The sequence below is a fragment of the Athene noctua genome, chromosome Z (assembly GCF_965140245.1).
Source record: "Athene noctua chromosome Z, bAthNoc1.hap1.1, whole genome shotgun sequence".
In the NCBI taxonomy this organism is placed as follows: domain Eukaryota; kingdom Metazoa; phylum Chordata; class Aves; order Strigiformes; family Strigidae; genus Athene; species Athene noctua.
Genome location: NC_134077.1, coordinates 30744141 through 30768996, shown reverse-complemented (window position 1 = coordinate 30768996; position 24856 = coordinate 30744141). Strand labels below are relative to the sequence as shown.

Below are 24856 nucleotides of genomic sequence, written 5' to 3'. Positions count from 1 at the left end.
TCTGTTCAACATCTTTATTGATGATCTTGATAAGGACACAGAGTGTATCATCAGTAAGTTCGCAATGACACCAAGGTAAGCGGGCGTGTTGATCTGCATGAGGACAGGGAGGCTCTACAGAAAGACTTGGATAGATTGGATCCGTGGGCCAACGTTAACGGGATGATCTTCCACAAGGCCAAGTGCCAGGTCCTGCACTTGGGCCACAACCACCCCCTGCATGGCTACAGGCTTGGGCAGGTGTGGCTGGAGAGCTGTCTGGGAGAGAAGGATCTGGGGGTTCGAACTGACAAGCAGCAGTGTGCCCGGGTGGCCAAGAAAGCCAACGGCATCCTGGCCTGTGTTAGAAATAGTGTGACCAGCAGAAGTAGGGAGGTGATAGTCCCCCTGTACCCTGCACTGGTGAGGCCACACCTGGAGTATTGTGTCCAGTTTTGGGCACCTCAATACCAGAGAGATCTCGAGGTGCTGGAGCGAGTGCAGAGGAGGGCAACGAAGCTGGTGAAGGGCCTGGAGAATAAATCCTATGAGGAAAGATTGAAGGAGCTGGGACTGTTTAGTGTGAGGAGGAGAAGGCTGAGGGGAGACCTCATCACTCTGTGCAGCTACCTGAAAGGACATTGTGGAGAGGTTGGTGCTGGTCTCTTCTCACAGGTAATTAGGTATAGAACAAGAGGGAATGGCTTTAAACTGCAACAGGGGAGGTTTAGACTGGACATGAGGAAAAGACTTTTCACAGAAAGAGTGGTCAGTCAGTGGATGGAATAGGTACCCAGAGAGATGGTGGAGTCACCATCCCTGGATGTGTTTAAGGATCGTTTAGATGAGATGTTGGGGGATATGGTGAGGGGCTGATGGTTGGACTCAATGATTCCCAGGGTCTTTTCCAACCTGTATTATTCTGTGAATATTCAAGGAAAGTGGGTATACCAAGGAGACACGGTCGCGTAGCCTCTTGATAAGGCATTCCTCCCTCATTCTTATTAATCAAGAATATCAAGAGTTAAGTCTTAGAACTCCTAAACATTGAGAAAGACATCCCAGCAGACAGCAATTCAGCTCATCACTTCTGTATGGTTTCCATCTGAATTAGGAAATCCAAAACATCTCTGCTTTGACAGAAAAAGTTGTCATCATTCACTTCTAAGGATAAGTGTATGTACATATTGGTAGACAGGCGTAAGAAAAATTTCCATGAAGTAAATTCTATTCAGAAGCCACATCCTTACTGTCTTGACTGGAGAGGAATTACACATACCAACATTTGCTCCAGAAATAATTTGTATTTGTTCAGACTCTTACTTCTCTGTGGAAGTGTAACACTGTGTCTTTACTCATTATTTCAATGTTAATGTGAAGCTTTTAATTTCAGAAACAGGAGGAAAGATGTTTTTTCAAGTAAGTGTTTGTTCAGTATCAGAAATTCATAATATTTCTGAAACAAAATGCTCATGAATTGCTGAGGAATTATCTCCTACAAGGATATCACAGAAGAGGAATTCCATGGAAATTCATTATTAGAAAAAAGAAAAGGTATCAGTGAGCATATCCAACCACCTATCATGATAGTCTTGATAGATTAGCTGGAGAGAGATGATACTGTAAGAGTGAAAGAGACAAACCCCTGAATTTAAAATTGAAGCAACCAACCTTTTTTGCCCTTCAAATCCAAGGACAGGATGCTTTGATAGATATATGCAAAGGATGACAAAACACTGTTTGCAACAAATTAAATACAGAAGTATATGATGCTTTCTTCTCCACCTCCAGTCATGAAACATTGATTGTCAAACAAATTATCTTTGCTGGTTTTGCATGGAAAATGTACTAAGAGCCAGTTGTTTACATCTTCTCTGAAACGGGTCTATTTACTGGTAGTACCAGTTCAATAATACAAACTAGCACAGAACAGAATATCCATAAGTTCATCAATTTAAGCATTATTAAAATTCTACTGTCTAGACAAGCAGAGGTATGGTACTGCTCCACACAGTGTAGTCTCAAGCAACTGACCTAGCTGCTTGTATTCAGTACTGTTTATGATGCTCTTCCACAGACTCTTCGGAAGGTAAATCTACAGTATAGCAGTTATTCATGCATATTGAAACCTAGTCATGCAACTCTATTGACTTATTCCCAAAGCTATTTCTTAAAGAGGAAAAACAACTGACTGAATGCGAGGGTTTTCATTCTTAACTAAACCTAAAACATTTTATTGTACATCTACAGTTTTAGTGTTCCTAACTTTAAAATCCCTCTTATGTTTCTGTAAACACAGAATTATGTACACTGGAAGAGACCTCCGTATTTAGTGTAACCTTCCGCCCCAAGCAGCTCTAGACAGAGAAGGCTCTCCAGAGCCCTTCTGTTTAGAACATCTTCAAGGACTGAAATCCCACACTCTCTCTTTGCTATGTTTTTCAGCATATGTAACTTATACCAATGATCCTTCCAGTGGACATCTCTGAAGAAAGAACGGCTCCATCTTCCTAGGCATTCTCAGGGCTATGTCTAGACAGGTTTTGAGTATTTCCAAGGATGTAGACTTCACAAACTCCTTGGAAAACCTGTTACAGTTATTAATCACCCTTACAGGGAAAATGTTTCCTCTTAGATTTAAACAGAGTTTATTTTATTTCAGTTTGTGCCCACTGCCTCCTGTCTTATCGGTGGGCACCACTACTTCCATCAGGTATTTATACACATTGATAAGACGTCCCTGAGCCTTCTCAAGGCTGAACAGTCCCAGCTCTCTCACCTGCTCCTTGATGCTCTAGTCCCACAGGCACCCTCATGACCCTTCACATGACTTGATCCAGGATGCCCTTAGATTTCTTGCACCGGGGAGCTCAGAACTGGACTGAGCACTTCAGATGTGTCTCGCCACATCTGCATAGAAAGCATCACCACCCTCAACCTACTGGCAACGCCTTTCCTAATGTAACCCAGGAGACTGCAACGCCTTTTCCATGAGGGTGCATTGCTTGCTCATGGTCAGCTGGGGTCCACGAGGACACCAAGGTCCTTTCCTAAAAAGTTGCTCCCCAGCCTAGCGTAGATGGTTGCAGGGTCTCTGTTCCCACCTTGTAGGGTTCCCTTTTACATTTGAGCTGGTCATGATCTTTTCCTTTATCCTGCAGGCCTCCGGCTGCCTCTGCTTGATTTCCTTTGTGGTGGAACGGTTCATTCCTGAGGTCAGCAGTGGTGATACCTGGAAAATCAACCTCTCCTGGACTCCCCTCCAGGACTGTATCCCCATGCGATTCTTCCAAGCAGCTGCCTGAGCAGACCACGTTCTGCTCTCCTCAAGTCCAGGGTTGTGATCCGGCTTCTTCTTTTTGTTCCTTTCTCTCAGTATCCTGAATTCTACCACCTTGGCGTCACTGCTAGCAACGCTGCCCCTGACCTGCCTCGTGCTGACCAGTTCCTCCTTGTTTGTATATATCAGGCCCAGAAGAGCACCATCGGTCATTGGATCCTCAATCACTTGCATTAAAGAGTTATCATCAGTGCTCTCCAAAAATCTCATGGATTGCTTGGCAGCTGTGGTTTAACATTGCTGCAGCAGACAGTGGGGCAATTCAAGCCTGCAAGAGGCTGTGGACACAAGACTTCTTCTAGTTGTCTGAAGAAGGCATCACCTATGTCCTGGGGAGGGTGTGCGTGGCCATGGGGGAAAGCTGGTGTTGGGGAAAGTGGGGCTGGGGCCAGGCAAGGGGGCTTAGGCCAGTGCTGGCAGGAACAGTGTGTGCAGCCACACCACCCCTAATCTGATGGCAGATTATCTGCTGTGGATGCTGGTGGGAAGTCATCTGGAAGGGGGTCTTCACCTCTGTATCAGAAGTGGTGTGGCCAGCAGGACTAGAGCAGTGATTGTTCCTCTCCACTTGGCTCTGGTGAGGCCACACTCCAAATACTGCATCCGGTTTTGGGCCCCTCGCTACAGGAAAGACATTGAGGTGCTGGAGCGCGTCCGAAGACAACCAGTGAAGCTGGTGGTCTAGAGAACAAGTCTTATGGGGAGCGGCTGATGGAACTGGGGTTGTTTAGCCTGGAGAAAAGGAAACTCAGGGGAGACCTTATTGCTCTCTACAACTACTTAAAAGGAGGTTGTGGCGAGCCGGGTGTTGGTCTCTTCTCCCAAGTAGCAAGTGATGAGAGGAAATGGCCTCAAGCTAATGCCAGGGGAGGTTTGCACTGGATAGAGGAGAAATTTCTTCACCAAAAGGGTGAGTCACCATCCTTGGAGGTATTGGAAAGACATGTATACATGGTGCTTAGGGACATGGATTAGTCGTGGACTTGGCAGTGTTAGACTCTGTGATCTTAAGGGCCTTTTCCAACCTAAAGGATTTTATGCTTCTATTATCTGTTCCTGATCCGGTGGTGTGCAGCGAATACTCACAATATCACCCATGTCCAAACATCAGTAACGTGTTTCAATTATTGTGACCTTTTAAAAATGGTGAAAGCAGCCTCATTATTATGTCAGCTCCTCCAGCACCCCAAGTATAATGTACCTGGTCTCATGGAATTGTGTACTTACAGAAGCCATTCCTGTAGGCCTTCATATTCATATGAGTTGGAAATCTATTCGAGTTCTCTATTTTATAACACTACCTGTGTGCTTTCAAGTAGTGTCTCTACATTCGTCCCAGGTAGTCTGTTCTGGCTTTCACCTCTGGCAGACCTTTTTTTTGTGTTTTGGCTCAGCAACACTCTGTTTATCCATGCTCTCTTCTTCTGCATTACATTAGGTGCTCTTTACATTGTGTTTTCTACTTGGAAAAGCTTTCTACTTCAGCCTTGACAGAATTTGAGGTATCTTCTAAATGAATATTCAGAGTTTTATAATAAAAATAATCTATCTCACTAGGGCATACATTACCTAGAAGAGCCACGTAATGCCACCTGCAAAGTAGAACACGCTGTTGAGAATACAAGCAGTAGAATTCAGCTTCCTAAAAGTGCCTGAATTTTTGCACGTGAATTCCCGAGTAATGCACACACGGATCTATCCACCACTCAAAGCAGAGAAATGCATCACGCATAGACAAAAAATCAGACACTTGCCAAAGCAAGGATCTGCACTGCTCCACTGGGGGACTGCTGAATGACTGAGTTCTACTCCCTCTTCCTTTCCTGAAATGGTGTAAGTGGCATCTGGCCCATATTGTTGTGAACGTTGGACTACTTCTGTCTCAGTCTTTTGCTGAGAAGCATCAAGGACCCTTCCTAAGCTGATTACATTAGAGTTTAAGAGCTTCCCATTACTCTTTCAAAACTTTCAAAGGTTAAAGATTCTATAACATTAATATGAAAGTCTGCTATCCATTCTGAAAGAAAATATGCAAGACTGTTGGAAACGTGCTGACAAAAAAACCCCAGAAGTGAAAAGTGCATTAGGACTCATTCTTACTTCAGTCAATTCTACAGTGAGATGTTAACTGAAGCCAAGGCTATAGAAGATTAAAGCATTAACCAAAAACCAAAACACTACTGTTAGAAGAAAATGATAAGGCTTTTTGAAAAAGCCTGGTATTTCAGGATACAAAAATTCCATGCAAAAAGTTCATACTAAAAGAAAGATCTTTCAAGCTCCTTAAGGCTGAGCTACTCTAAAATCACCAGTTACCCAGTCCTGAGCAAAAGCCATTTGACACCCATCATCGCTATTAGGTTCACAAAATTGGATTATTTTTGTTCCAAGGGCAAAGACTGAAAACAACCTTCAGGCTGAAGCTCTGCCTCTTTTGGATTTCAAAAGCTTGACAGTAGTACTGGAATTCATACTTAACTCTACTTCTGTTCATAACTTGCTAAAATATAAAGTTGAGAGAAAACAATTTAGAATAAAGCATTATTTTTTTCCCGTGTCTCTTGTATTAAACTCATTATTCTGTGATAAATACTGTATTTTAAGTGTATTAAAAACTCCCCAACATTGTATTGACTTATCTGTTTGTCCAGTGATAATTTTCAGGATAGAGAATGTATCATGTATCTTTCCAAGATATTTAACAATGGCTGTAACCAACTGCTGCTCATTCCCAACAATTGGAAGATATTTACCCTTCAAGCACTGCAAACAGCCCTTCTTCTGTATCTCATTAATGGGCATCCTCCAAACATGACGTTGCTATAGTAACACCTGCCATAATACCAAGGTTTTCACTGTAAGATAAAGGCAAAAACTACTCCTAAATACACAGTAAAGTCAACACATAAAGTTGTACTAAGACCTAATTTCAACAAAGAAATTTCAACATTTCAAGATAAGGTACATGTTGCTAAGAATTTGTTATTTTTGTGTAAAGAAACTTTAAACAATATCACTGCTTCCTAAATAAGGTAAGAAGTACTTTACAATGGATAATGAATCCATTTTGACAGTATCATCAGGCCTGGCAAAGAAGTAAAAAAATTCCTGTAAGTATACACAATTTTATAAGTTAAAGAAGTAGTATCAGAGGGGGACTAGAAAGGATTATACTGTCTTTTTTTCCTGTTAAATAAATATTTTATATGGTTTTGGCAAGACATCTGGAGAACTCAAAAAACAGTGTACTATTTCAATAGCTTTGAGAAATCCTGCAAAATAATTAACCCAATTCCTGCATCCATGTAGCTGGAATTTTGAACTGCTCTCATTTCCCACAACGTTTACTTCTGATTGTTGTGCTTGAGACATTATTAATTGTATTTGCTAATTAAGTTATTTTTAATCTCCCACAATGAAAACATATAGAATCAAAAATTAAATTTAATTCCAACAATAGCACAACAATATATGCTATTTTCAAATTCAAATTAACAGAAAGTTTCCTAATACAGCCCAGCACCAACACTTCCTAGGTTCCAATATGCACAGAACTGTGCATGTGTATGTGCAGGATATACAAACAAAATTAGACACAGACACTATATTTAACCTGAAAAGCAATCATCTAATTATGTCCCACTCCTAGTAAACAGTATATTTACAGGGAAAATATGTCATCAGTGTCTCTTTAGAGTCTACCTGAAGACAGGAATAAAGCATCCCCAAGAGTTAAGACAGGAGTTATCAAATAACAGCAATCCTCTACTTCCTGTAACATCAGATTGCAATTAGCAAAGATTCACACTAGAAAAAGTTAAGATCTTGTAACTGAAAGTTCGCATTTGTATCATTCAGAAGTACAGCAGCTCTTATAAATCCTGCTAAGCTGCAGGCAGCCAGCTTCCCAGAACAGATGATCATTATGCAACTGCGAAAGGTAGCAGTTTACGAAGTGGCAGAGCCATACCAATACTCTGTGCTGCCCAAGAAACAGATTCCCGAAGTAAATGAACTAGTACAAAAGGTTTGGGGGTTTACGGGCAGCTGAATGCAGAAGTGTAATTCTGATAAGGCAAGGAATTCCCCCTTATTGGATTTCAACCCCTCAGATTTTTTTCCTGTGTAAGGGAAACTTAAGCCATCACATTAAGGACTTAATTCAGACAACTAACTGTTTCAAGGTCCCAGAATTTCAGTCTCTTTCTCAAGCCTGAAACAAATTGCCTGTGAAATGGAATCCTGTGCCTTCTGAGGTCATCAAGATACATAAAGACCTTCAAAAGATACTGTTCATGCTGGCAGCTCCCAGAAGGCTTTTTTAAAATTCTGGATACGTAGCAGGGGAAAGGTGGTCTGGGTCTGGTTTTGACTGATGGAAGAAAAGTGAGTATTTAGAAAGATGTGTGCTGTCTTTTGCAACTGGGAAAAAACTCAGGAAAAAAATTGAACTGTTTTCCTTTTCTTTCAAAGATGTATTTTCTTCGACCTACAGCAACTCTCTGTGTTTTTGTCCAACCAATAACGAAATTCTAGAAGTTGTAAGTAGCCATCTGAAGAAATCTTCTAATCTGAAAATACACATGCTGTCGGACTCTGGTGTAACATCCACTTTCTGGCTTCAAATCACTTTGTGTAGTGTAATTATTTTTTGTTGCTTTTTGTCTTTTCAGCCGAAATTCTCTTTGCAGCTTGCTATACTCCTCAAGACTAAACATTCAGTAAGAGAGAAAACAAACATTTTTTCTTACATAAAACAGGTAAGTAGAAATTTATGGAATATTTCTGCATGTTACCTGGAAAATGACCGATTTCTATATGCCGCACACAGTCTATCAGTTTTGAAAGGATTTGCACCTCTCACAACTGTTCGGGATCCACACACTGAAATTGCTATAATAGTCTAGATAATACAAGCCTGCTCCAAGTTGCAACTTTGTAGTCCGCTTAACCAAATTTACCTTATTAGCCATTTCTATTCTGTTCATTCTTTCCTAAAAATTCTAAATTATCCATTCAGGATATGCAAAGAGTTCTTTATGAATTGTATGATCAATTACTTAAGACAAAAGGTTGCTAGGAGTAACATTATACCAATATAAAACCTCCCACTATCTTGAATAATATCAATAACTTTTGTGTAAGTTGTCTTGTTATTCTTCCATGCTAAATGAGGAATATTTCTACGCCAACTCTAAAAATCTCCATTGTCTAGAAATCAACAGTGGAGAAGAAATATGTAAACAGATAGTGCCTTTTAGGTCGTGACTCACAAGAAATAGGAATTTTTCTTTCATTTAAGAAACAAATATATTTCAGAGCTACTAAATGTCTATTAGTTAATTTTTAAAGACTAAAAAACCCCAAGAAAACTAACCTTTTTGTTATAAATATAGTATTAATATAAGGATGCATTTTTTTAAACAATAAAGACCACTTACAACACAATTTCAGATAACTGAGCACATTTACTAGCTATTTGCCTGATAAGTGGGAGAACTTTTCCTCTTTCTCAGCTGCTCACTTTGAAGACTCCTCCTTTTCTATAAACTATCTTAAAGGAAAATTTGTTTGCCTTCACCTCTCCAGATGACAAATCTATCCTCCCTTGACAATCACTCTTAAAGTTAATGCTTACAAGTCCTGCACTCCTTAATGCCAACAGAAGAAACAACTTGAATGTACTTATGCAACATAGCCTTGAATAGAGGCATCCTTTAGGATGTCTGCCTGAGCCAGTCCTGAAAGCAAAAGCACAATGCAGACAAAGCAAACATTTCTGGAAGATGTGTGCTGAATGCATCTTGCAGTGAAACCCTCTTGGGAGTGGAGCATGCTCAGAAGCCCCTTAAAATATGGGCTTGTAAGCTCAGTGCTGCACTACACCTGATCACTTGATACATACTATTACAAATCAAGACACTTTTCCAGGATTCTCATCATGCTCCAACAGATACATAAATGTGTCATCATCATCAACAACAACAACAACAAAAGAGCACTCACAAAACCAAGTTTAAGACCAATGGCAAGTCAGAAAAGCAGAATGCTACAATATGACTGTCATGTTGCTTGAACAGTGCTTTATCCTTTAATACAGTGTTGCCCATTTTCTTTTTCCCTTTATTGATTTGTGAGGACTCTTGTTTTGTAAGTGATGGGCTTAAAACCCCTATGATTCCTGAGTGATCTGGCACAAAGCACATCTAAATGGGTCAACGAAGCCTTTCCAGTTACCAGATTTTTTGAAGACTAAGATCTGTGCAAGGATCAGGAAATTTTTTTTAAAAAAAGACCCAACAATAAAAGAGAGGAATGTGAACATACATCCCCCTACCCCCCACCCCAAGGGTGATTTAATCACTACAGGAAAAACAACCAAACCAGCCATATTATGTGAGAACAGTTTTCCTTGCCTATATAGGACTCTTGTGCTCAAGCCTTATGACTGGAAATTGTACCTCATGTCAACACACACAATTTTAAGCAGTATCAGTCAAAACTGGGCTATGACTAGTACAAAACACCAAGTTATAAAATTTCAGAAGCATTTGCTCATGTGTCATAACATATAAAATACAGAAACTATCAATTGACAGCAAGGCTGAAGAGAAAAAAAAGGGTCTGAATCAAGTGTTGTCAGTCCCTTGCAGCTAAAATTTCAAACCACCACAGAACTTTGAATTTGAAAATAAAGTATAAGTAGCATCACACCTGAAGCTAAGAGAACTGACAATGAGGATACTGTATTGTCAGGCACACAAAATGCCTTCCATAATCCAGAGCAGCATAAGAACCGTAACTTTTTGCACTTTAACCTTTATAGTAAAAACTTCAAGCACCACACATTACTAAACAAATTCATATTTAGTCTGGCAAGCTTAAAGAGTCAAACTGTCTAACACCTTGACAGATGCAGCAAACATGGAAATATGCAAATATTAATAATTTTCCAGCTGACTCTGGAAATATTTGTTAAGGTTTAGTAATGCAGTCCCAGAAAACCGACAAAGCTTTTTGTTACTAAAATGAACTGCCTCTAATATTTAAATATCCAAACATGGTATTACCTTCATGGCATGGATTTCTTCTATTAATCTCTCAACTCGTTTTTGGTTCTTTAATTTCAAGTCTTCTGAACCCCTGCAAATAAAGTCAGTCTTTATTAAAAAAATCTGGGTTTTGTTCACTTTATTTCTCTGTGGACTAATACTAAATAGCAAAATAAAAATATCACAAGACTGATATTCCCTTGTTGTTAAATGAATATTTTAGCAAAGAGATGAATATAATCTAATGCTTCTGCTGTTCCAGACAGAGGAGGAAAACATTGAGGATTTACCAGAACTATAAGAAAGACAAATGTTACTTTATTAGAAAACAGTAACTACAATTCCTATCAACAATACATAGGAGAAACTGCTATCTCAAATATAAATGCATTAATATCTGTGTATTTAAATATAAAAGATCATTTGGCTTGCTTTTCATTTTGTGTAATTTGCTAAAATTGTGGGAGAAGAGTAGACTCAGTTTACACTTTGAACATAGTAACAGATTTCTGTTACACCATCTCCAATAATACGTCATAAATTATTCTAGGCCACTTATTTTTAAAAACATAATCTACAAAATGTTGCTTTAACTATTTACTTAAATATTAATTAATACTAATTATTAAAAAACAAGTATGACCTGTACATCTATGCAAACTGCACAGTATTTTTTGTTATAGAACACTGCAGGCAACTGCAGTGAGAAAGTGTTGCGCAACTTATGTTCAACAGCAGAATAATCTAAAAAATCAAGTCTGACACTGTTTAAAAAGTGCTGTAAAAGGTTCTGTAAGCAATTTGGATTAATTTCCAATACTCTAAACCCTTTTAAAAAATGTTATCTGAATTCATCTTTATGAAACTGCTTTTTAGTTAGCATTTTTAGTCTATCTAAAGTGACATAAAAGTAAGACAAATAGCATTTATAGTGCCTGAAGTTTTCAATATAATACATGTTTCAGTTTCTCCCACTGCTCCATTTTTCAGAAAACAATTAAGATACTGTTTCATTTATAAACACAAAACCAAGAACACTGATATTTAAAACTGGCCTTTTCAACTTTAATTTCCCAATGTGTCTGGTTAGTCTGCGAATAGTCAGGACTCTGGCCTTCTTCACATCTTTTCTCATCTTCACAACCTGTCAGAAGGATAGAAGACATTAATTATTAAGCTTGTTTTCCTTAATTATTTTCCACATACAATACATTCATTACATTGACTTAAATGTTAGAAAATAAGTTTAACAAAAAGAACAATTTTTGAAAAGTGTGCATTCCCCTGCTAACCAAATCCCAGTTCAAATGAATTCAGATTTCATTTAAAATCAAACTGCTTCCATAAACATCAGAGGAAGAACAACCAACAGTCTAAAAATGTGTCTGAGGTCTTAACTGAAGACAAGACATTCCTAACTGGCCATACTTTAATATTATTCTTAGAGCTAGACTGAGTTACAGATTTGAAAAGACTCACCTTTTGCCTTCACTTTATTTTTGTCCCAGTGAAAGAGCACCAGTACTTTTCCATTAGTAAATAATACATAAAAGCATTTTACTTGTGAAACATTTGGAAGCTTACGGAAAGACTCTCAAATTAAATATTATTTATTATAGAACAGAATTTGAGATTTGAAAAACTTTTTACATACTTAATTTTTGTTGACAATAAAACCAAAGAGATTTCCAACTCACTGCAGTCTCTCAACTTTCTATCCTACCAATACTCTGTTCCCAAAATGTATTTCAAAGTAGACAGTATTAAATAAAACTTGACAATGATGTTTTGGTGTTATATCACACCCAAAAATAAAAGAAACATTCTAATAGTTACTAGACAGACAGTACAAACAGACACGTTTTTGGAATCTTTTGTTATTAAATTCCATCATGGGAAACTCTAGTCTAGGCATTGTGTTGTCAATCATGCACATTTTTGAGATACAGGGAGGCAAATGACTTATAACCCTACTTTTTTATAACTCAGAAGAATCCCTTATTTATTCAAATATATCTTACTATCACTATTAAGATTTTGTAATTAACACTTAAACTTAGAAAATATGAAATAGTAAACAAACAAACAAACAAAAATCTGTCTTCCTGACAAAAAAGCCAACTTTCCCTTAAATTTATCCAGTTGGATAAGTTTCAAAGTAAGTTAGCACCTCTTTACCTCTTTCTCAAGGAAGTTCTTCACCTCAGATTTTTATTTTATCTTCTAATTTCTCAGAGATAACATCAAAATGATTGTTTAATGGTGACTGAACCGTCAAGTCAGTTCCACCAGGAATATCAGTGTTATTAGACCTGCATCAAGCTTGACCAAAAAAGAGAGAAAATAAATCTTCAAAACTCACAGAAGATCATTTCACATCTGTGATGGGAGGCCTGGCTAGTATATGACCCCTGTGCAGAGACCATAAAGCTGAGACAATAGATTTTAAAAAAACCAGCTCCCATATTTTGGACATCTGATTATGTCTGCAGCTAGGTTACCAACACAAGCAAGCAGTTAAGCCTTGAACTGTACTCAGTAGTGGCTCTACTGAAGGTCAGAGCACTGAATCAGTCAGAGCAAGACAATTTCTTAGAGAGAAGCACATGCTGATTGCCAGCCCCACCTCTGCCAGGGCAGAGGAGGACTGTGTGGAGCAGTGCTCCCCTGAAAAGTAGGGGGCGGAGAATTGTACGGGGGCAGCATTACTGGCACTTGCACAGAGAGGAGGGAAAAGGCAAAGAAGGTTTTTGGGACAAGAATGACTGACTTAGAACAGGAGACCAATTTTAAAACTTGCACAGCAAAGGTCAGTACTTAGCTAACCTAGTGAAAATAACTGTGTACACAGGTCTACCTACAAACATTTCTACTTCAGTTAACAGCAGAAACCACATGCCAAAAAGTACCTCTATCAAGTCTCTGCTAGACAGCAGCACTGCTCAAGTCTCCATGCGCTAAGGAAGAAATCCTTAACATTACCATTTGCCACCTGACCAGGTAAACATTTCTTTTCATAAGATAGTCAATTGAAATATCACAGCTTCCCATATTACATCTTCTAAATGGAAAAAAGAAAATAAAGCATCTTCTGGCGGCCTCTTAGATGCTACGTATGTTCAAAGAGTTCGGGACTTCAGATGCAAACTGGGTATGACTTCTTAGAAAGTCAGGGTGGGGTGTTTTTTGTTCCCCCCCCCCCCTTTTTTTTTTCCTAAATAAATAATTTAAATAACTCATACTTTACATATTAGTTACTGTGTAGCCAAACATGAAGTATATTTAACTTTCAAAAAATATTTGCAATCTATTTTTTAATAGAAATACTAATGCAGACACAGCAAGCTTCTGGGGCCTACAAGAGCCAAACCCCAGCCTCCACCATGGCCCGCCAAAATGAAGACTGTATAGACATATGACAGAGGAATGAGGGAAGGTATTCACTCGTTGGCAGGCTAGGAATATCAATTTATGTAATCCACAGTCACTTCTTTCACACAGGACAGTATGCATCAACTGTGTTCTTGGAAGTACTCATAAAGTTCTCAGGAAAGCAGTCAGCTCTTTGGGACAGAAATCAAAAAAATTTTGCTTTAGATTTAGAGTGTGTCTGAAACAATGTGGCTTAGACCACCAGGGTGGCTCCTAGGACTCACTGGACTATTAGCCTCTCATGTTACAAAGAGAGATCTGCAACTTCCTCTTGAGTAAAAAAAAAAAAAAGCAAGTCCCCCTCACCAAAACCAGTAGTAGATTTAAAAAACAGTAACAACTATTTACTCATAATAAGTAAGACATTTTTTGTAAAGAGGTTAAGAAATATAATAAAATGAGAAGTCTTTCCGCTGAAATGTAGAAAGGCTACAGTGTAAACCAGGGTCAGATTTAACAATGCTTTAAGATCAGGCAATAAGGATTTTTAATCTAGTTAGAGGTCACAGTAAATGCAAAAGACTAATTCTAAACACAGGCGAATCTCAAAGCAAACAATTTCTTCACATTCTGGGATTCCTGGAAATTCAGGAAGCCTACAACTGTAAGTGGAAATAACCACTTCAAGGATTCCTTGCAACAAAGAACAAGAGATGCTTTCCTTTGTTTGAAGACATTTATTCATTCTGCAGGAAAACATTATCTACAAAGCAATTAAGCCATTACTATTTACTAATACTAACAAATGATGAATACATATTTATTAATTTCAATTAATTGTAATTAATAAATAACACATATTTATTAATTACAATTCTTAAATAGTAAGGATGGATAAAAGAATAGATATAGATAATATGTAAATTATTAAATCTAAAAGAAATCATAGGGGAAGTGAACTCACATTTAAAAATAAGCCTAGGCAGTAACACATACTGTATGCTGAAAGCACATGAGCATGTTTCAAAAGCTATGGTCAGGAATAAAACCCCATAAATTCTGCACTACTCCTTCCACAGTATGCAATTGGTATTTATATTCCTACAGAACCTAAACAAAGATGAAATGAAAAAAATCCCATGGCTGCTGGTATTCCACAAAGGGAGGCTTTAATGATCCCAACAGTTTGCGAACTACAGTAAGCACTGACACAAAATATGACATGTACCAGCCAATTGCACACAAGTAATTTCAAGCCATAGGCAGACAGTAGCTGCTGCTGTTTCAAGGGAGAAAGAGCAAACAAAGAGCGCACCATGGGATCAGCAGATTACTAGCCAGACTAGAACTAGAAACCCTCTACTGCAATTTATCTTTGCCCGAGGAGTGCACATTACTGAAGAGGATTATAACAAGAATTGCAAACTTCAGCACTACCTACACTGAAGTGGTATTTGGCACATAGCTCCTGGTACTCACTTCTAGTGGCAGTAAAAAGAGCCCTGATTTGGATGGCACACTTGGCATGGTACAAAGGAACAAGAGGGTGTATGTCAAGCGAAGAGGGTGATTGCTAATTAACAATGCATCTAAGAAGTGTATGTTTAAAGGCATCACAAGAACTATATTTAACCCAGAATTTACAGCTGAGGACAGGAGAAGCCAACAGATTCAGCCACTTTGCTTTCTTACTTCAGGTTGCTTCTGCTTCTGGAGGGTGAATGACTATTCCCAGAGATTTGTCCTCCTATATGGTAGTCTAGTCAAGCCTTCTCCAATCCTCAGCATATCCGAGCCCTTCTCATGCCCAAACAGGGGGAATAAAGGGAGAGAAACTGACAGAGAAATGTTTAATTGTACCTTTGATCTCTAAGTTTCATTCTAGGTGTTTTTTTGCAAGAAAATAGTTTGGTTTGAATCCTGATATTTCAGTCATAGTCACAAATTACTTAATTTCAACAAACAAAAATCTTGGAAGGGCTGAATCAGTGCCTGAGTTGGACTCACTGGAAAGGTCTTCTGACCACATATCCATTTTAAATTAATGGGACACAGTTACTGTATATAATAGAAGACAAAACACATGTGTAGTAGAACAGAAAGTTATTTTAATAGCCTCCCACACAATTAAGCTGTTGCAAAAACCTTTTATGAAAGCGTTCAAGTTTCTTAAAGAGAAACCTAAGGTATTTTCAGATGAAAGAACCGAAAAAATATCTGGTTTAGGCTCCAAAAACCTAAATCACTACATGATGGTCCCCGTATTGGTGCTGGCAAGAAAAACACATCAAGCAATGGACAAAATGACAGTACAGGCGCAACATTATATTCGAAGTCACATGACTAGTCAAAGGTATTTGCCTTCAGAGTTTTAAGACAACAGCAGCAAAGTTCTCAAAGGAACAACTACATTAGAATAAAATGTTGTACTTGGCCACCTCTGAAACTTGTTTTGAGGTCTGTACAAGCAACATGCCTCCAAACTAAGCTAGTGTTCAGCCAATAGGGAAAAAAAAAAAAAAAAAAGGGAAGTGTGACTAAAGATTTGAAGATGTATCAAGAAAGGTACGTGTCTACTCTGAACTATAGTATCAACTATACTTGACAAAAAAACCCACCCCTAAACCATTCTTCAAAAAATATTAATCCAATGCATTAAGAGAAAAAACCTAATAGCATATTTTTGCCCATGACCTGTTCAATATATTCTATTCCAAAACACTGAAATACTGGAAGAACTACTAGAAAGTTTATGATAAGAAAAGCGTTTTTTTTTTCATGTTACCATGTATAAAAGCTAGTACTGTACATGAAAATACCTGAAAGACCCAGAATGTCTTAAATTCTTCTTAGGTCAACATTAATAAAAGCTTACGCAGTCAGCCCCAGCTATACAAAATGCATGAAAGCCAATAAACTGATAGCCATGTCCTTCTCTGAGCTGCCTGAAGCCATACAAATTGTTCACTTTGGACTTCTATCCATGAGGCGCTGAACATTTTTGTCCTGACCTAGTAATGCACTTAAATTATTAAATCCTTAAACAATCAGCACTAGATAGACTTGAGTTTCTTCATCGGCTTCTGCTCTATGCCAGCACACAGTCTAGTCTCAGTTCTTCTACAAGTAACAAGAAAAGTAATTCTGTTCTTCTCAAAGGACACTGTACCTAGCCTCATTCAGTGAAAAAACTCATTGTAAGAGTTTAGCGTTCTTAAATATCCATAACGTTATATAAACACACACCCACTAAACAGAGGCCTCCCTACTGTCCCCCAACATGGTGAAGTCTCTCCTATAAGAAGAATGTCTTCAAGGTTGAGACACAATTGCAAAAAACCGTCATTTACAGTTTGGAGATACCATTCCTAAGCAATGTTCTGTAATTTTACATACACATGTCCAAATCCACTTTGCAATATAAGGTTTCTTATGTCTTTTCTGTCACTTGAGGCTTGAAAAAATAAGATAAAGCTAATAGGCTTTATTTGATACGAAGGTCACATCTGAGAGCGGGATGACACTGAGAAAACATCAAGAATCTACCTTGTAAATTCTGTCTCAGGAAAGAATCTATTTTAAATATACCTGATCATATCGCTATCAACAAATTACCACATACCTGCACAAACTGGATGTGGTGAATGAACGACAGCAATAAATGAAATTGTAGGTCCAAGATATACCTCAGTTCTAGCGGAAGTTCCATGCCAAGGAAGCCTAGCAGTTTGAACTAAGAGTCTGATCCATTAATATCAAAACACCTCAAAGCAAAAAATTATTTAGATGTGCATAAAGTTATACAATAGGTTTTTGATTTTACTGCATTAAGAAATTTGCTTCTGAATACCCTCAAGTTTAAGCAGCACCAATGGAGTTGAAAGGGAAAAAAGTAACTAAAAACACATCAAAATCAGTTGTGCATGTTGCTGAAATTATGCATCAACAAATGTCAAAGCAAGAAATCCAGCTTAAAAAAAAGCAAAATGTATCTGAGTATTCAAGCCCTCTCCAATACCTACAAGAAAAACATGGAAGAAAGTAATGTTTCAGTTCTCACCAATCTTCTTTCCTTTCCTTGTTTTAGGGCACACCAAAAGTATAGGTTTCATTTTACAGTTATTTGGCAGTCTTTTAACCAAGAAATTACCATGGCAACAGAGTATTCTAAATGTTAATTTTTGGTCCTTTTTGGCAAAAGAGTTTTCAAATTCAAAACACCTGCAGCTGGATCACATATTAGCCAGAACTAACAATAGTACATAATCTTTTGAGTGAATAATCCAAGAGAAAAAATGTTTCTGGAACTTTATTACAAATATTTCTCTCTATTATCTGGACTGTCAGCTTGAAAGACCTAATAATTTTTAGACTCTTAGGAAAAATTAGGAATTACCAAGCTTACTTTTTTCTTTTTTAGAAAAAGAATCACTGTATTAGAATATGTATTTTATACATGTCAAAATATCTGGAAATGGCCAGTCTTAGACTTATTACAGCTTCATATATTTGCATTATAAAACCCATATAGAAGTAGGGAGGTAAAGGCGGCAAGAACAACATAAATACAACTACATGGAGTACCATATTTCAGGTGTTCAGTTCCAGGAGTTTTACACAAACACAATCCACAACCACCACACACATCCTAACCTTACAAAAAACAAAGGTGAGTTTTCAGCCAGATCAGTTTCCCAAACTGCTACCCCTTGCATTCACATGAATGTTAACTAGCGCCAGGGCAAAAGAGCTAAGAATGTACCGGAGAGAGAGAGATGGGCTACAACAAACCTGACTACAATAAATGGGCTATCCCTGTATTTAATATAAGGATCAAATCCCAGCACAGAGATTGCTAAAGAACTCAGTTTCTTCAGTGAGTATCTGTGCCATCTCTTCAGCTATATGACAACAGGTTCGAATCAAGTGGACTGAATTGTATCACAATACATGTAATGAAAGGTAAACCAATTCATGAAATATGAGGCAACTTTTTCTGGATTAAAACACAGCACCCTGCTGCCCAAAGCAGGCAGAAGTGCCATCACTAGCTGGAGGCACTCACAAAGCAAAACACCATCAGCCTCTCAGTCCTCTGGGCGCTCACCCTGTCAGGTTCCTGAGGAGGCTGCTAAAGATGAAGGGGAAAAGCACACTGCCCACTTGGGCATGTTTCCACCTTTCTCACAGGAGAAGTAATGCACACACTCCTTATGAGTTACTGTCAAACCCTTCTTCCAGTCTGTCCATGCTGGTTTCTTTGTACGTTCTCAACTGCAGCACTGAAACACAAGTTTCTTTTTTCAATATAGCACTCTATTTCCTCTTGCATGGAGAACAGTTGTAATTTCTAGCATAATTTCTCCAAGTGGAAGCCACAATGAGTACTCAGACTGCTAGCAGAGATCATTTTCATCTAAAGGTTTTGAAAAGCAATTCCAAATATCTCAGATAGTTGGAGGGAGTAAGGTTAGTCTAGAATTACTTGCTCACTGCCAAAGACCAAAATTTAATGGATTTATTGCTTCAAAGTCAGTGTCTCACTGTATGGAGGAGTCAGGCTCTGTGTAGTACTTCAGAAAGCATTTGAGCTCTCAACGCCAAACCAGGATCATGAGCTGGCTAGATACATTTCTAAACCCTAAAGAGATAGCAGCAGTTGTAAAGGTCCAGGTAAGAAATAACTGTGATAAGTTAGAGCAAAGATGCTATGTTACATAAATCAGTGCACAGGTCACCACATGGAAATAAAAATACACAAGTCTCCCAGAAATCACCTTTGGGTAGTTATCTTTCTAACGATGAATGATTTCTAATGATGATTTATCAGCTGGACATGAGTTTGAAAACCCCTAGGTAGCACTCTACTAAAAATATTTCCATGGAATGTTGCAAAGGAATACGAACAAGGCAGTCAACACAGCCAAGCTCAAGTCAGTGGATTTCTATGTCTAGGATTTGTTAATTAGACCAGAGCTCTAGCTAGAAGCCACATGTGAATTTCACACATCCTTATGCTTTGATTTCACAGGAAGACAGTAATAGCAGAAGCTACAGTAGTGACATAAGAATTAGCAGGATGAACACAGGTGAATAAATAATGAGTGGTGAAGGTTTTTTCCTCTTTTTCTTTTCAAATGGTGAACTTCTTAAAAGTGGATGAGAAAGAGTGCACTGCACCCATGGCAGTGTTAGGAATCTCTACATTACTTGCACAGCCTGAAGCATAACACCATACCTTGACTATACTAACTCACAAACTGTGCCATTTTTTACATTAACTATACAGAACGCAAACATTATCCAAACATGTAGAGCTGAACTGTTATCATCAAAAGAAGATTGTGTCAAAACTGTGTATGACACTTTTCACATAACAAAGTCAGAAATGCCATAACATTGTTTTCATTTATCTGGGGGGATGTGTGGGATTGCTTTGGCTTGGTGTGGGGTTTTTTTTGGGGGGTGGGGGGGGTAGTTTCTTTGGTTTTTTCCCTTTAAAGATGCACTGTCATGTTGATACTTCTTCCACTTCAAGATAGGCAACCTTTTTTTAATGACTGCAATTTCTACAGAAGGGATAGTCAAAAGAGGTTTACAAACTTACACATCTGTTCTGAGGATATTTTAAAAATATAACGACAGGTTAATGTATATTTTTTAAAGATTAACCTACTTTTATCTAAAAATGAGCCTTAATAATGCAGTTGAGCACTTGCCACCCTTTCACTTACCACAATTAGCAAACCACAGTATTAGCCTAACCACCACTGAGGAGCTAGAACTCTCTTCTGACTGCCTGATACCAGATCAGCAAGCGCTTTAAATGCAAGTTACATTCAGGTCTGTGAAAACCCCAAAACATCAAGGGATGGCTTTGTTTGACAGAACCAAAAGATTCAAGAGTCCCTGCTATGCAAGCCAGCAAGATGTCTGTTAAGTACCAATTCCTTTGCAACAGAACGTAAAACTAAAGCATTTGAATAGATAACATTTCATCTTGCAAGGAAAGCAGCAGGAAAACATCCAGTTGATAGTTCAGCTGAAAGGAAAAAACAGACCAACATAAAATTTTCCCTTATTCTATCTCAGTATGATTGTCTCAGTCATGGGTATCAGTCACTTGTAGAAATGTTTACAAGAGGGGAATGGTGAGAGTGCACTGGCAAACTGTAAACATAAAGCCGTTTCCCTTACATTCTTCTCTAACTTCCCTCACATTTACTTCCACATAGTACTTGGCTGTCGAATATCCAGAGAACAGTTCGTGTTTGCAGGGACCTTTAAAGGTCTGCTGGTCCAACCCCCCTGCAATGAACAGGTTGGTCAGGGATAGCTGAAGGGACATCTTCAACTAGACCAGGTTGGTCAGAACCCAGTCCAACCTGACTTTGACTGTTTCCAGGGATGGGGCATCTACCACCTCTCTCGGCAACCTGTTCCAGCGTTCCACCACTCACTGTAAAAGATTTACTCCTTATGTTCAATCTAAATCTACCCTCTTTTAGTTTAAAACCATTACCCATTGTCCTATCACAACATGTCCTACTAAAAAGTCTGTCCCCATTTTTCTTGTAATTCCCCTAAAGTATTGAAATGCCACAATAAGGTCTCCCCAGAGCCTTCTCTTATCCAGGCTAAACAACCCCAGCTTTCTCAACCTTTCTTCACAGGAGAGGTGTTCCCCTGTTATGGTCAGTTTTGTGGCCCTCGTCTGGACCCAGTCCAACAGTTTCATGTGGTTCCTGTACTGGGGACCCCAGATCTGGACACAGGACTGCAGGTGGAGTCTCGCAGGAGTGAAGTAGAGGGCGAGATTCACCTCCCTCAACCTGCTGCCCATACTTCTCTTGATGCCACCTAGGATACAGTTGGCTTTCTGGGCTGTGAGTGCATACTGCCTGCTCATGTTCAGCTTTTCGTCCACCAGTACACCAGGTCCTTCTCCACAGGGTTGCTCTCAATCCCTTCATCCCTCAGTCTGTATTGATACTGGGGACTTCCCTGACCCATGTGCAGGACCTTGCACAACCTCTTGACAGGCTAGGTAAATTGCACTTCATTAAAGATGCATTTTAAGCATCCTCATACCATTCCCGTGGTCAGACAGTTGTTCTTTGCATGCTACAGTTCACTTTCAGGTAACTACAAGACTTCAGCATTCGTGGATCATCCATTCCTCATATGTAGGCCTCCAACATACTATGGTCAATCAGTCAGCAGGTCAACTGTCATACTGGCTCACTCTGATTAGCATGCAGTGTGCTTTGTCATTAAGCAAAACATCAAAATTCATTCAAAGCTGCTCAGCTCCAGCTGCAAGATCAGTCTGCTGAGCTACTGTTACTAATTGGGGGTGGGATGGAAATGGAGAAATAGGGACAGTGGCAGTTGTATACTAGTTAGCCCTACAAGAATGGATGCTGCCCCTTCTTTTTTCACTGGTAGAACTGATCTCATTCATGCATTCATTTGGTTTGGAAAGGCCTTGGACAACATCCACTGAAAGCAATAACTTGCATCAATATGGTTTAAAACTTGTGGCATAGCACAAGCAGAAAATCAGCACCTGAGCTGACTCAAAGATTATGATGGAAATTCTGAAGCCTGCCAGCTAAACTGGTTCTTCCATGTATAATTTTGCTTTTTAATAGTCTATTTAGACTTGAAGTTCTTTAAATATCACATCAATTTGTAGAACTACTCTTATGTAACACCGATGTTATGATAAATTACTTTATTTACATGCTCAAAAAATGAAGGAAAATATATCCTATCCTACATTTAAAAAATATTTTTTCCATGTCATCTTAGAAATCCCAGTTTCTCAACTTTGTTTCAGAATTTAGAATTTTCAAAATTTGTTTGCTGCTCAGTGTTTCTGAGTTTAATTAATGATCCTTTTTGCAAAGAGATGGTGGTATTGGCCTCCTAAGCCATCAGCAAAAAATCTGAAGAGTCCTGAGAGTCAATACATTACAACTTTTCTTAGCTATCCTGAAGTGGAAGATTAAAAATAAGTACCCCAGAATTAAATTTGTTAACCTGGTTTCTGAGGAAATTATGTTTGTCAGCACATTGTCTGCCTGTCAGCATCCCTTCCCAGTAACTTTTGGGCTTACTAAACAATAACCAAGTTTGACAAATCAGCACAGGCCAGAACTCCTACACATTTTTTTGAAAACTGGTAGCAAAGCAGGAGATAAGGACTAAAATGAGCATGCCTCGCATAGAAGAAATATACAGCCAGAATTAAAATCTTTTCCATTTTGGCTGCCAGTTAGTACATGCATACTCATTCACCAGCATGTCTGGCTCTGAATCAGTCACGGAACACCAGTCGCATCTCCTGATCCCTCGAACAGGTGGGAAACACAGGCCATAACTACCAGTCACTGATCAGCGCTCAGACAGAGCAAATCCAAGGATAATACACTAAAAAACTGTAGAGATAGAGGAGTAACTAAGAATGCTGGCATGAAGTCTTAAGGAATATCAGACTCAAAGCTATAAGATGACAAGTATCGTTGGTTCTGCATCTTGAAATACATCTTATTCTTACCGCATTCTTTGGACTTACGTTTTTGATCTGGTGATTGAAGCTTCAAGGGAAATTAGAACACTGACAGCTTCCTGAACTGGATAGAAAGAAAGGTTCTGTGCAAGACACTTCATGTAAAAAGAGACATTTTTATAGTTACTCCAATTACCCAGAATGGGAAGCCTGTACGACATTACAGCAGCACAATACTTGCCAAATATTCCTGTCTTAATATTACCAGAAAATGCATTATTTTTGTGAATCTGTCATTCAATACAACCACTCACTTTATACTAAGACTTCAAAATTTCTATTTCAATGTCACTATATAGTTGTTACTATGCAGACACAAAGGAATCAAAAGAAAAATGGTTTCATTAAGCAATTAAAATAAAACTCAGCATCAGCTGACAAATGATCAAGTTGGAGAAATACCTATTAAATTATTTCTCTATAAATGTGAAGGATAAATACCACAATTTTTAGATTGTGTATAAAGTATATGTATAACCTGGTTTTCTGAAAATTTAAAATAAAAGTAACTGATCCTACTATAATAAGAAAAATAAACTTCTTGTTTTAAAATCCAACCTACTTTTCTTCAAGCTCCTCCCCAGTAGAGTTTGTCCCTGTCTATATATGTAAGAGGAGGAATAAGTACTAGGGAGCCAAAAGGCAAGGAAGTTCTTTAAAGGTATGTGAAAACTCCCATCAGAAAAGGGAAAGGTCTTAACTATCAACTCCTGCTGCCAAAGTGAAACTCAATATTAAGTTTAATTAACTGCTGGATATAAGCAAACCACACCTCAAGCTAAATCTTGCAACAGTTAAATCTAATTTCCATCATGTCAGTTAAGTATCACCAGTACTGATGCACTGTGGTGGAATAAGCACCTCCCTCTGTACTACACTCCTCACAAAGCTGAAGGAAATTCCATCATGGCAGTATTTTTTAAACTAATGATAAAATTTTCTCCTGTCTCCAAGAGTGTCTACTTTCCTGTCTGACACTCAAATATGATACTTCTAAGGGTTAGACAAGAAAAAAAGAAATCTATATTACTAGCATCACAATCTAACATGGAATGAGGGAGTACAAGGAAAGCAAGGAATGATGACTAATCCAATAAATAATCAAATATAAGTCACAGTGAGTGAAGTTCTAGGAGAGAAAAAAAAAATCCAGAAGCACTTTTCTTCTATGCCTGGAAAAAAATTAGCTGCAGCAATAACATGTAATAAGGATTGAATCTTCATATTTTCAAAGGAAGAAATCCTCTATTAAAAAAAAAAAGAGAAGAAAGAACAATAAAACAGGGAAAGAACAGAAAAGATGTGTATGTAGTTTTACACCTTCAAAATATGTGTACTTTGCATATCTTCTTATAAAAACTGCCTTCCCCTTATTTAAAGAACGGTAACAACAGCACTGCTTCCCACTAAAAAACTGCTCTTCCATTAAACTTGTTTCTGCTATCCTGTCTCTATTACTTATCTTTTTTCTGGGTACTCTTTCTCTCACACAGCAGTTACATATAAGGCCAAAAAATTCTTAAATTATGTATTTTAACA

At 38.3% G+C, this 24856-nt stretch overlaps 1 protein-coding gene across 2 annotated transcripts in view; it reads right to left on the bottom strand.

Moving 5' to 3' along the window:
- The window catches only part of SRFBP1 (serum response factor binding protein 1), an 87086-nt gene that overhangs the window by 47812 nt on the left and 14418 nt on the right, over nt 1-24856 (bottom strand). For both annotated transcript variants that reach the window (XM_074932851.1, XM_074932852.1), the window contains exons 2-3: nt 11427-11515; nt 10390-10462 (exon numbers count right to left, since the gene is read on the bottom strand). In XM_074932851.1, coding sequence (XP_074788952.1) covers nt 10390-10462; nt 11427-11515 — 162 coding nt within the window. The remainder of the gene's footprint in view (nt 1-10389; nt 10463-11426; nt 11516-24856) is intronic.